Genomic DNA, 12,033 nt, shown 5'->3' with positions numbered 1-12,033 from the left:
GCTGTGATTCAGTCTTCACACATATGGACTGTGGTCATCAAACAGCCAAAATCTCCCTTTTTTTTCCTATTTATTTTAGGTAGATATTCACTGTTTAGCCAATACTTTTCTATTGGCACATGGAAACATTTTGCTTAAAGGCTGTAAACAGCTAAGATGTTTCCCATGGCATTCTTGTAAGGAGAAACAAGACTAATGCCTTGATATACTGACTTCTTTCCTTTTTGATTTATTTAAATATATTATTTAAACATTTAATATTAATAGTACTATTATTTAAAATTCACTGGTTTGTATGTTTTTTGCTTTCGGTCACACAGTGCATGTTGTAGCCCAGCTAAATAACCCAGTGACATATTCTGTGTTTAAGAAAAACCAAAACCCCCCTAAGGTGGTTTTTTTTGGTTTTTTGTTTTGTTTTGTTTTGTTTTTTTAATTTTTGAAAAAAAAAATTGAGATTGCAATTCTGTTTAATGAGTTTAAATTAGTAATGTTTTTGTTCCTCCTTTTTCACGGACTTGCTCTATGAATAAATCAGTAAAGAGTATCTCAGTTCAAGCATAAGCAATTCAGCTGTAACAAGCCAGCTCAGTCCAATTAAATCCTCAGGGTAGCTTTGGGCAAATAGATAGGCAGTGAAGTTCCAAATAATAAATCGTATCTGAAATAATTATTGGCCTTCTGCCTGTTGACTGAATAATTTGGGGAAGAAAATAGAGTTTTCCTCCCTGCACAGCCCCCTCCATGTCTGCATGGCTCAGGCAGAGTTAAATGCATTTTCAGCTATTTTTAGGAAGGACATTCATTGCGAGCAAGGGTTTGTCTGGCAGGAGAACAACAGAAGGAGAAGGAGCAGAAAGCAGAAATTTGGGGGTTGAGAAGCAGAGCTGATCTCCTGTGCCAGTGGGGTTAAAAATGGAGACACGGACTGAGAGCCCAGGGCTGAAATTAGGGAAAGGGAAATAAAGGCTGAGCAGAGAATAAATATCTCCCTTGGGTGTGACCTACTGAGCTGAGCAGTGTCTGCTCTGCTCAAACCCTGGAGGATCCCAGGGGGCAGGAGAAGGGCTCAGCAGGGCTTGGGAATGTTGATTCCCGTGATCAGGCTGTCCCAGGGTCATTCCCAAGCCAAGGGCTCCTCCCATGGAGCTCTCACAACCTCTCCTGGGGTTGCTTGGGCTCTTGGAAGTGGATCACAGTGCTGCCTTGGGAAGGCTGAGCTGGAACAGGGACTGGACAGAGCTGGAGAATAAAGTAGGGATTTATTGAAATGCCTTTAGGATCCACTTGGGCAGGACAGAGCCTGGCCAGGGCTACACCCAAGGTGGGCCCAAAATGGGCACAAAATCACCCAAAATGGGCACAAAATGGACACAAGATGGTCACAAAATGGACGCAAAATGCGTGACTGGTCACCAGGTCTCACACTTCTATAAGTTTTGGTCCATTTGCACCTTGGGGTTGAATTGTCCCATTCCAGCTCCAGGCTGTGAGGTCCCATCCTTCTTGTCCCTCCCTCCAGCCCACCCTTGTTTGTGCTGTTGGGCTGAAAGTTGTCCTTGGTGTGCAGCAGGAGAAGGATTTGTTTTGTGTCCCTGCTGTGTGCAGAGCTGAGTGACACTGACTGTGAGCTCAGAGCTGCTCCCTGGGCACCACAGAACATGAAACACAGGGAAGCTAAAGCTTTAGGTGTTGCAGTCAGCAGGAGAAATGCCCCAATCGATATGATCTAATGGCAAGACTCAGTTTATTGAAAGTGTTTACAGAATATATAGCACACCTAATAAGCTCATGCACAAAACTAAAAGTAGGCATACCATTGGTCAAATGAAAATAGCGAATCTGACTCCCACCTCTGCGTTCCTATGGCTTCTGCTACACATTTGATTCTGTCCAGAAGCTACGTCCTTTAGACCCCAGAGACACCATGTCTCTGTCTAAGGATGACAGCTGTTTGTAAAGAGAAGGGCTGCTAGCATCCTGTCGCTATCCAGCTGCAGATGACCCCTCTCTGACAGCCACTTCCCTACATACAGGCATCTCCATCACCCTGCTAAAACCAGCAGGGACATCCCTTTGCCCACAGCAGTGTGGGTTTCCCCGAGCCAGGCCGTGAGCAGCCGCCTCCTTGTCCTTTTGCAGGCGCTGGAGATGTACAAGGACGACTGGAACAAGGTGTCGGAGCACGTGGGCAGCCGCACGCAGGACGAGTGCATCCTGCACTTCCTGCGCCTGCCCATCGAGGACCCCTACCTGGAGAACTCGGACGCGTCCCTGGGGCCCCTGGCCTACCAGCCCGTGCCCTTCAGCCAGTCCGGCAACCCCGTCATGAGCACCGTGGCCTTCCTGGCCTCCGTGGTGGACCCACGCGTGGCCTCGGCCGCCGCCAAGGCTGCCCTGGGTACGGACAGGGGGCCTGCCTCGGGGACAGGGGGACACAGAGGGGTCTGTGCCTCAGGGACAGGGGGACAGGGGGTGTCTGTGCCTCGGGGACAGGGGGACACGGAGGTGTCTGTGCCTCGGGGACACGGGGATGTCTGTGCCTCGGGGACAGGGGGGTGTCTGTGCCTCGGGGACAGGGGGACACGGAGGTGTCTGTGCCTCGGGGACACGGGGATGTCTGTGCCTCGGGGACAGGGGGGTGTCTGTGCCTCGGGGACAGGGGACACGGGGTGTCTGTGCCTCGGGGACAGGGACACGGGGGTGTCTGTGCCTCGGGGACAGGGACACAGGGTGTCTGTGCCTTGGGGACAGGGCGACACAGAGGGGTCTGTCCCTCAAGGACAGTAAAACATGGAAGGTGTCTGTCCCTGCAGAGAGAGCAGTCCAGAGCCCTCAGGGAGGGGTAAAACGTGGGAGTTACAGGGACAGGTTGTGTAGGAAAAGCTCTACTCTTCCCAGGTTTGAGTTCTGCTGTCCTGAAATCCTGTTTGCAGCCAGGGTGGCCTGGTGAGGCACAGCTGGAATATCCTGTCCACTTCTGGGCTCCTCAGTACAAGGAGCTGTTGAGGGCTCTGGAGCATCTCTGAGGAGCACAGAGTGCAGGAGCTGGGGAAGGGAAGGCTCCACACCAACCTCCCCCAGGGCTGCCAGAGGATGGAGGGGCTCCAAAAGGCCACTGAGTGCCTAATGATGGCTGGTGTTGCCTTCTGCCCTCTGCTGCTGATGTGTTTGCAGCTGGTGGTTGGTGTTTCCCTGGGCACTGTCACCAGTGCAGCTTGGGGTGAATTCAGTGGGAATCTTGCAGTTTCCCTGTTTCACCTGTGTGAAGTTTTTTGCCTAGAATTCCCAGACTAGACTGAGTTGGAAGGGCCCTTAAAGGGACCTCTTGTTCCACTTCTGCAATGGGACACTTGCTCTAGAAGGTTCAAGTCTTGAGTGGGCATTGGATGTGTCCACTTGATAAAATAGTCCCTTTCAAGTTTTTCCTTGTTTTTCCACATAAAACACAATTTTATGTAATTGGGAAGAGACTCCTGCCTCCCACATCTGAAAGACAAAATCGAGCACCCCGTGTTTCAGGAGGGAACTCAGATATTTGCCAGTTCCCTTTGTCCCAGGGCTTACCTGTGCACTGATCAGAGAAAATGTGACTTAATTTGCTGCACAAGCCGCAGAGTGTCTGATTTGCTGTGTGGTGTCCCCCAGAGGAGTTCTCCCGGGTCAGAGAGGAGGTGCCCCTGGAGCTGGTGGAAGCCCACGTGAAGAAGGTGCAGGAGGCAGCTCGAGCCTCTGGAAAGGTGGATCCAACCTACGGCCTGGAGAGCAGCTGCATCGCCGGCACCGGCCCCGACGAGCCCGACAAGATGGGTGAGTGTGAAACCAGTCCCCCACAGCCCCCCGGGGCTGGCTCAGCCTCTTGGGAGCCTTGGGGGGAATATTTCAGGGCAAAAGATCCAAAAGAGGCTCTTACCCCCAGGGTTGATCCAAGATGTTAATTCCAGGAGGGGAAACGAGGGCAAGGGAGGTCCAGAAGGAGGGAAAGAGGGCTGCAGCCTTGGAGAGCCGGAGGGCAAGACAAGAAAAAGGAAGAACAGACCCTTATCAGGCTTCTGCCCAGGGGGGATGGCTGGATCTCAGCCAGTTGGGTCAAGAAAGGAAGGAAGGGTAAAACTACATGGTTACGGGCTTCAGGGGTCCGGGGGAAAAACCATTCCCCAGAGAAATACAACAAGTCTGCATCCCAGGGAATGCTGCAGCTGGGGGAGTGTTCCTCTGGGTCAGCATCACCCCAGATTCACCTCCAGCAGGAGATGGGAGTCATGACAGGGAGGAGGGGATGGGTCATTCTGCTCACTGCAGGGTTGGCTTGGACACTGAACTACGGAGTTTAGGAGAACCTTGAGGTTCAGGAGTTTGTTCTTCTGCTCTCTGTGTGGAAATGCTGTTGTTTGGGATGCACAGAGTGGACTGAACAAAAAATACCAGAGCAGGATATTCCATTAGCTGGGGTGTTGGAGGATGCTGCCTTCGTGCTGTTAAAGCAAACGGAGGGGTTTGGGCAGTGGGTTTTAAGGTGAATCTGGTGCTCTGAGTGTGTTGCTCACTGTGGACCCAGCAGGAGAGGAGTTTCTGGTGAAGTGCTGGACTGACACATGATAATGCAGTCCTGCCTCTGGTTGGGCTGGAATTCACACCTCTGTGTGTTAACAAGCCCTGGTTTCATTTCTGTCATGTTCAGCAAATATTCTGCTATTAAGTCTCTTCCCTGAAACCCTGGCTGGTGCAAATTGGTTCCTCCTTAGTCTGGAGTGTCAAAGCAGCTCCCTGGGAAGTGAAGCCCTGTGTGCCCCTCTCTGTTGGCCCCTCGTGGCTCTCTCCTCCCCAGCAGGAGGAGCAGACACAGTTTACTCCATCCCCGTGGCTTTCTCAGACTTTGCTCTCTTCATTTGCTTACAGATCTTGTCACTGTTATTTTCCTCTCAGCTCTGCTGGCTCCTGCTTTGTTCAGCTGATCACAAACGATTTTAGTGAATTTAGTGACTGGACATGAAAAGGCACGTCTGGCTTTGGGTAAAGCTGAGCAGGATGTGATGGGGCTTGACTGGGAGGCTGGATTTGGGATGTGCTCCTGCAGTGCATAGCTGACCTGCTGTCACCCCTGCTGGGACACGAGCGAGGTGCCACATTGTGGGATGGCATCACGAGGGACTCTTTGGTGCTCTTCAGTTATCAACTGCTACCCGTGGAGGGCTGCTATTTATAGCACTTAATGTCCATTGCAAAACTACCCAGTAAATTAGGCTGCAAAATGCCATTTAAATCACCGAGATAGGTTTTAATTGGAAAAGAAGCAAACAAACCACTCAGCCCTTCTGTCACATACCTCGGTTCTGCGCTCAGTGGGACAGACTTGCCATGAGGCAGCTGGGTGCTTTGGGATGGTGTGCATTGTGTGCTGGGAAGGGAAGAGAAACATCTGGAATGTCTGCTGCTCCCTGCTGCTCAGAGCTGACAGCAGGGGTTGAAGCTCTGCTGGAAGGACGAGGCTTTGGGGTTTATTTACAAGTCAGCTATAAACCACATCTCCATGTTACTCAGAGGGGCTGAGTGTGATTTCAGAGTTGTTTTAAAATAAGGTCAGCTTAAGTTTAATTTTTCTTCCAGTCTTTGTTCCCCTTTCCCATGTTCCCGTGGTACAGGTGGTAAGGACTTCACAGGGTCATTTCAGCAGGAAAAGCCCTCCAGGGTCACAGAGTCCCCACCTTGTCCCCAGCCCGGAGCACTGAGTGCCTCCTCCAGGAATTCCTGGGACTCCTCCAGGGATGGGGGCTCTGAGCCTCCCTGGGCAGCCCCTGCCAATGTTTAATAACCCTTTCCATGGAGGAATTCCTCCTGATGTCCACCCTGAGGCCGTTTCCTCCCATCCTGAACATGTAACACACCGGCTGCTGTGAGTTCTCCCATTGCCAGGTTGCAGGTTGGCCCTTTTTGGCCCTTTCTCTGGGAGAGTTTGGGCCCGAGGTGGGGCTGGGGTGGCCCTGAGGTGCTGTCAGAGTGTTTGGGGTCTCAGGACAGAGCCCACCCCCCCGTTAGCTGTGAGTGGGGAGCCCTGCCCCGGCGGCGTTAATGCGATTTGTGCTGGCCTGTGACTAATGGAATAAATTAGGGCAGGAGCAGATGGTTCTCCCTGGGGGAGCTGCTCAGCCCCAGTGAACTGGGTCACTCAGCAATCTGTGGTGCCTCCCACCCCCCAGAGCTGGGCACAGGCACCCCCAGTGTCCGTGGCAGAGGTTGTCCCACGGGCTGTGGCTGCCTGTGCTCAGAGCAGTGTGCAGGGAAGGAAACATCTGCCTGGGCTTCCAGGTGGGAATGGGACTTCACTGGCTCTTGCACTGTATGGAGTCAGAGGGTGCTGGGGTGGAGGGGACCTCAAGGATCATCTAGTGCCAGCCCTGCCATGGGCAGGGACACTTCCACTGCCCCAGGTGAGCTCCATCCAGCCTGGGATAGAGCTTGGGCCTTGGGCACTGCCAGGGATCCAGCTGCAGGCACAGCTGTGCCAGGGCCTGCCCACCCTCACAGGGAGCAGCTCCTTCCCAGTATCCAGTCTAACCCTGCCCTCTTTCCCCTCAAAGCCATTCCCTGTGTCCTGTTCCTCCGTCCATTCTGTAATGGAATCACATAATGCTGGTCTTGCACCTAAATGCAGCTATGGAGAAATAAAAGTATCTCCTTAGGCTTCCATACTAGAATTAAAGTTCATTAGTTGCTGTATTTCAAAAATCAAATTATATCAGAGCTGCGTTAATAATTTTAAAACTGTTTAATATCGGTGAATTATAGTCAATATGGAACGTGAAAAGGGAAAATGACTGGAACAGATTGGAGGAGCTTAAGTTAATACCCAAGAATCTCCTCTTCTAAGTCTTCATTGTTAGGTTTTTTAAAAGCTGGTGGTAATTCCTTTTAAGTTGATAGAAGTGGAGTGATGAGGAGATGCTGTGGTGAGTGTGGTGGACTCTGTCTCCTGCTTTCAAAGAGTCACGGAAAGGTTTGGGGTGGAAGGACCCTAAATCCCACCCAGTGCCACCCCTGCCATGGCAGGGACACCTCCCACTGTCCCAGGTGCTCCAGCCCCAGTGTCCAGCCTGGCCTTGGGCACTGCCAGGGACACGGGGAGATTGTCTCTGGACAATCTGCTGTAAGGTTTTAAAGCAGCTCCCCACAATAAATGTCCTTTCTGAGGGCTGCCCCAGTGCAGGCTGTGGAGCACCGTCACTGGAGCTGCCCTGCAGCTGTCTCACTGGAAATGACCCCAGGGAGCCAGTGAGGATCCAGCTCCTCTGGCTGGGATTAAGCTCCAGAGAAAGGGAACATCCAGCACACCTGTGGTGTTCAATAATTTCTGGGAAGTCTTTGTCAGTGTCTTTGCAGAGGTGGGTGATGACACTGGTTTCTCCAGGCAGCCTCTGAAGGGGCTGTGTTGGAGTTGAGCATTTCGGGTCTTACTCCAGCAGATTCTTCCCCTGGCACTTGTCTGGGGGCCTCAGGCTGGGGCTGCTTTGTGCCAGTGGGTGAGGGAATGGTGCTTTGATTTCCTGCATCCCTACACCTCTGAACCGTGCCAGTGGAAATTAAATTCACCGGTTTGTTTCATTCATTCCCAGCCACACACAAGGAGGGCACATACACACAGTTATTACAGTCCTGTTGGGCTGGGAGATTTCTCTCCTGCTCTCCAGGGTGAGAACTCTGAGAGGATAGACACTAAAGCAGTGAATTCCAGAGTGCTCCTCAGCTTTGGTGTGTCCTGGGGCTGGGTCTGCACCGTGGAGGGGTTGAGCCCATCAGTCCTCTCCTGGAGAATTCCTGTGGCTTTTCCAGCTCCCCCAAGAGCTTCCCCATGGAGCCCCCCTGTTGCTGAGCCCCCAGGCTGTGTGAGGCACGAGCTGAGCTGTGCAGCCCTGATTTATTGTGGGAAATGTAAATGATGGTTTTGATAACAGCATCATTACCATATCCAGAGCTGGGATATTTCCACAGCTATCGTCTATTTCCTCTCAATTAAATATTAATACTTCAGCCTGGCTGTGACAGGTTGTGTGCTGCCTCAGTGACAACAGAGGAGTCTGGGATGTCTGCAGGGCACCTTAAACTGTTTGCTGAGCAGAAGCTCAGGCAGGTGACTGTGCTTTTGTTTGCAGAGCTTTGCTTGTTCCTCTCACGGCGGCCGAGGTTCCGGATCTGCTGCTTCCGTGTCTCTTTGGTAACACGGGGAATTTTTAGCAGGGAGATGTGTCACAGGTTTCCTCCTTGACTCCAAGTCCATTTAAGTTCTCTCTGAAGTCACTGGGCTTGGGCAGAAATCAGCTCCAAGTTCATGTGTTAGAAAAAAGGGCTCAGTGTTCATGGAGATAAAGTGCACAACAGAACAAAATTCCATAGAAATGGAAAGCCTGCTGATTCAGGTGGGAAGAGGGTGATGATTCCTCATCTCCCAGTGGTTTCTCCCTCCTGAGAGGTGTCCTGTGGTGGCTCACAACCATCTGCCTCTTCCTGACCTAAGAGGTGTCCTTTCATTCGGGAAAAAAGGGACAGGAGGAGAGGGAACAGGCTCAGGATGTGCCAGGCGAGGCTCAGGTTGGGCATCAGGAGGAATTTCTCTATGGAAGGGTTGTTAAACACTGGCAGGGGCTGCCCAGGGAGGTTTGGAGTGCCCACCCCTGGAGGTGTCCCCACCCCTGGAGGTGTCCCCACCCCTGGAGGTGACACTCAGAGCTCTGGGCTGGGGACAAGGTGGGGATCAGGCACAGGGTGGAGTCCATGGCCTCAGAGTATTCCAGCTTCAATGATTCTGGGATATTGATTCCCACATCCTGAGAGGTGCAGCACCAAACCTGCTGAAGAGTTCAAGAGCATCTTTGGTGCAGAGGAAAGGGATTTCAGGGGCTCTCTCCTTAGAGTCAAGGCTTCCCTCTCTGTCCCAGGGACACGGATCTCCAGCTGATCAATTCCTCTGGGATGTATTTCATTAAGCTCATTAGATCACACAGGGAAATCGGTGCAGTTGTGTTTGTGTCTGTGCCAGGGGCCAGAGGCAGTTCTCTCGTGGCTCTGCAGAAGGTCAGCCGTGTTTGGGGCTCTGTGTGAGCCTTTCATTTTGGAATTAGGGATTAAGTTTTCCCAGGCTCTGCTGTTTTGAGGTACTTCCTGAGGAATTCTTCATGGAAGTGGTGTTAACTGTTAGAAGGGGCTGCCCAGGGAGGTGGTGGATTCAGAGGTGTCCCAGGAGGTGGCACTCAGTGCTCTGGGCTGGTGACAAGGTGGGGATCAGGCACAACTTGGACTCCACGCTCCTGAAAGTCTTTTCCAGCCTTAATGACTGTGGGATCCTTTGAGAACCAAAAACCTGCCTCCAGCCAGGCAAACTAACAACGGGAAATGGGATCTATTGTCCCTTGCACGTGTGTTTGGGACCTGGTGGCCCTGGGAGCTGCCACCACGTGTCAGGGCTCTGCAGCTGATGCAGGAAAACACTTTTCAAAACCCATTGACTACAACCTGTCTGAAGCTGTCAGCCTAGTTTTAACCTAACATTTATTGCTGCAGCCAGAACCAGAGAAGCGAGGTTAAATCGGGATGTGTGCAATAATCTCGGTGTCACACGTCCCCTCCTCCCCGGGGTGTCCCTGGCAATGGGAAGGAGCACTTGGGTTTGGGTGGTGTCCATCAATGTGTCCTGACACAAGGGAGGGTCTGAGAGCACTTGGAGATGCTCTCTGTGCTTTTCCTTGAGAAAATCCTCTCTGAGGAGTGGATGGGAAGCGGTTTTTTTCTTTCTGGCATGTCCTATTTGTTTGGAACTCCCACCTGCCAGGAGGGGACAGCCAGAGGAGGATTTGGGATCTGCTCCCAGGGAACAGGGACAGGAGCAGAGGGAACGGCCTCAGGCTGGGCCAGGGGAGGCTCAGGGTGGATATCAACAGGAATTTCCCCATGGAAAGGGGGCTCAGGCCCAGGGAGGTTTGGATCCCCATCCCTGGAGTGTCCCAGGAACACCTGAAGGTGACACTCAGAGCTCTGGGCTGGGGACAGGGTGAGGATTTGGCACAGAGTGGATTTGATGGGCTGGGAGGGCTTTTCCAGCCTCAGGGCTCCTGTGAATGTCTGCAGAGCAGCAGCATCAGCCCCTCAGCAGCTCCCAGGGTCCAGGCACTGGTCTCTTGGCCACAGCAGCTGGATCCCTGCAGTGCCCAAGGCCAGGCTGGACACTTGGAGCACCTGGGACGGTGGGAGGTGTCCCTGCCATGGCAGGGGTGGGAATGGGATGATCTTGATGATCCTCTCCACCCAAGAATGTAAACTGAGGGATTTTTGTGCAGTGTTTTTTTGGTTTGAGTTCCACCAACCTGGGCGCACTTGGAGCGTTCTGCACTTTGTCTCCCCTTTTTTTCTTCAAGGATTGAATCCAGATTTCTTTGTGAATCCTTCCCTTCCCTGGGAGCAATGACACTTTTAAGCCCAGTGTGGAACTCTGCTTCTAGGCTCGAAAGAGCTGTCTGACAAAATCTAATCGAGATTTTCCCTGTGACATTATTGGGTCACTAAATCCTAACTCTGAGATAAAACCTGTGAGGAAAACGTCCCCCAGTCTCCCTAAATTGAATTATGGTGGCAGATAGTTCAGATAAGTGGGTTTATCATCTTAAAATAGGCCATGAGGAAAACTATTACCCTTCAGTCAGACATTTTCGTTGGTTTTTCTTATATGTGGAAGGGACTTGTGTAAAAATTTCTCTCCCAGAACTGTTGCTGTTCAAGAAAAACACTTGGTACCTTGTTTTTCCTCAGTGTAGCACACAGGAATTAGCAGGAAAATGAGGATTACTGGAAATGAACCCCCAGCACCAGCTGATGTCTTCAGAAGCTTAGAGATGGATCAGGGCTTGTCACCAGCAGTTCTGCATCACCCCAGTCCAGGATCTAAATAAGCTCCTTTAATGCCTCTGTACATTAAATGGTGAAATCCTGGGCCAGGACCACGAGGTTGTGCTTCCTCCCATCCCTCCTTGCAGAGCTGTGGATAAATTTTGATTTCTTGAACTTCTAAACAATCCCACAAAATATCAGGGATTCTAGGACATTACCCAGGCACCTCCATGGTGTCTCCGTGGCTGGTTGTCATGACAGGAGCATTTTAAATCCCTGTTTTATACAGCAATAAATGAATTGCCAAGGGCTGTGTCCAGGATGAACTCCCAGCTCTTCCACTATGAGGTGCACCCATCCAGTGACTCCTTCTTCATTATCTTTATTATTCCTTCCTCTGTCCTCGTGGTGGTCTCATTCAGCACCAGTTGGGCTTTGTGTGGTCTGGTTTGGGGCTGGGGGAGATGGAAATGCCCCAGCCAGGGCTTGGGGCAGCCTGCTCCATGCCACTTCAGTGCTGGCACTTTCTGGAGGCCTCTGGTAGAGAACAGCAGGTTTTGGTTAAGCCCAGAACAGTGTGAGTGTGGGCAGTGGGGACAACTCTGAACCTTTCCCTCTTGGTTTCTCAGAGGGAGCTGAGGAAGAGAAGATGGAAACGGAGGCGGAGGGGCAGCCAGCAGAGAAGGTGAGTTTGGGGCTGCTGCCAGGAGGCTTGTGGCACTGCAGTCCTGAATTCAGGAGTTTTAGGGGGACAGGGGACAGCTGTGACAGCTTGTGTCCCCACAGGGAAAGTTTGCAGCCTCCACAGAGCTTCCTGTCCCTGATGGAGCCTGAAGTCACAGCAGTGGGGCAGCAGTGGTTGTTCCTGCTCCTGGGGAAGGGCTGGGACAGGAGCTGGGACTGGGGCTGGGACTGGGATTGGGATTGGGGCTGGGATTGGGGCTGGGGCTGGGATTGGGGCTGGGGCTGGGATTGGGGCTGGGGCTGGGGCTGGGGCTGGGATTGGGGCTGGGACAGGGGCTGGGACTGGGGCTGGGACTGGAGCTGGGATTGGGGCTGGGACTGGAGCTGGGATTGGGGCTGGGACTGGAGCTGGGATTGGGACTGGGGCTGGGACTGGGGCTGGGATTGGGGCTGGGATTGGGGCTGGGACTGGAGCTG

At 52.4% G+C, this 12,033-nt stretch overlaps 1 protein-coding gene across 1 annotated transcript in view; it reads left to right on the top strand.

Annotated features, from left to right (window-relative positions):
* SMARCC1 (SWI/SNF related, matrix associated, actin dependent regulator of chromatin subfamily c member 1) overlaps positions 1–12,033 on the top strand; it is a 66,767-nt gene that overhangs the window by 32,068 nt on the left and 22,666 nt on the right. Inside the window, exons 20-22 of the mRNA XM_066313242.1 lie at positions 2,143–2,401; positions 3,649–3,810; positions 11,502–11,557. Coding sequence (XP_066169339.1) covers positions 2,143–2,401; positions 3,649–3,810; positions 11,502–11,557 — 477 coding nt within the window. The remainder of the gene's footprint in view (positions 1–2,142; positions 2,402–3,648; positions 3,811–11,501; positions 11,558–12,033) is intronic.

The sequence above is a fragment of the Sylvia atricapilla genome, chromosome 1, assembly GCF_009819655.1.
Source record: "Sylvia atricapilla isolate bSylAtr1 chromosome 1, bSylAtr1.pri, whole genome shotgun sequence".
In the NCBI taxonomy this organism is placed as follows: Eukaryota; Metazoa; Chordata; class Aves; order Passeriformes; family Sylviidae; genus Sylvia; species Sylvia atricapilla.
This window is presented reverse-complemented; position numbering and strand designations above follow the sequence as displayed.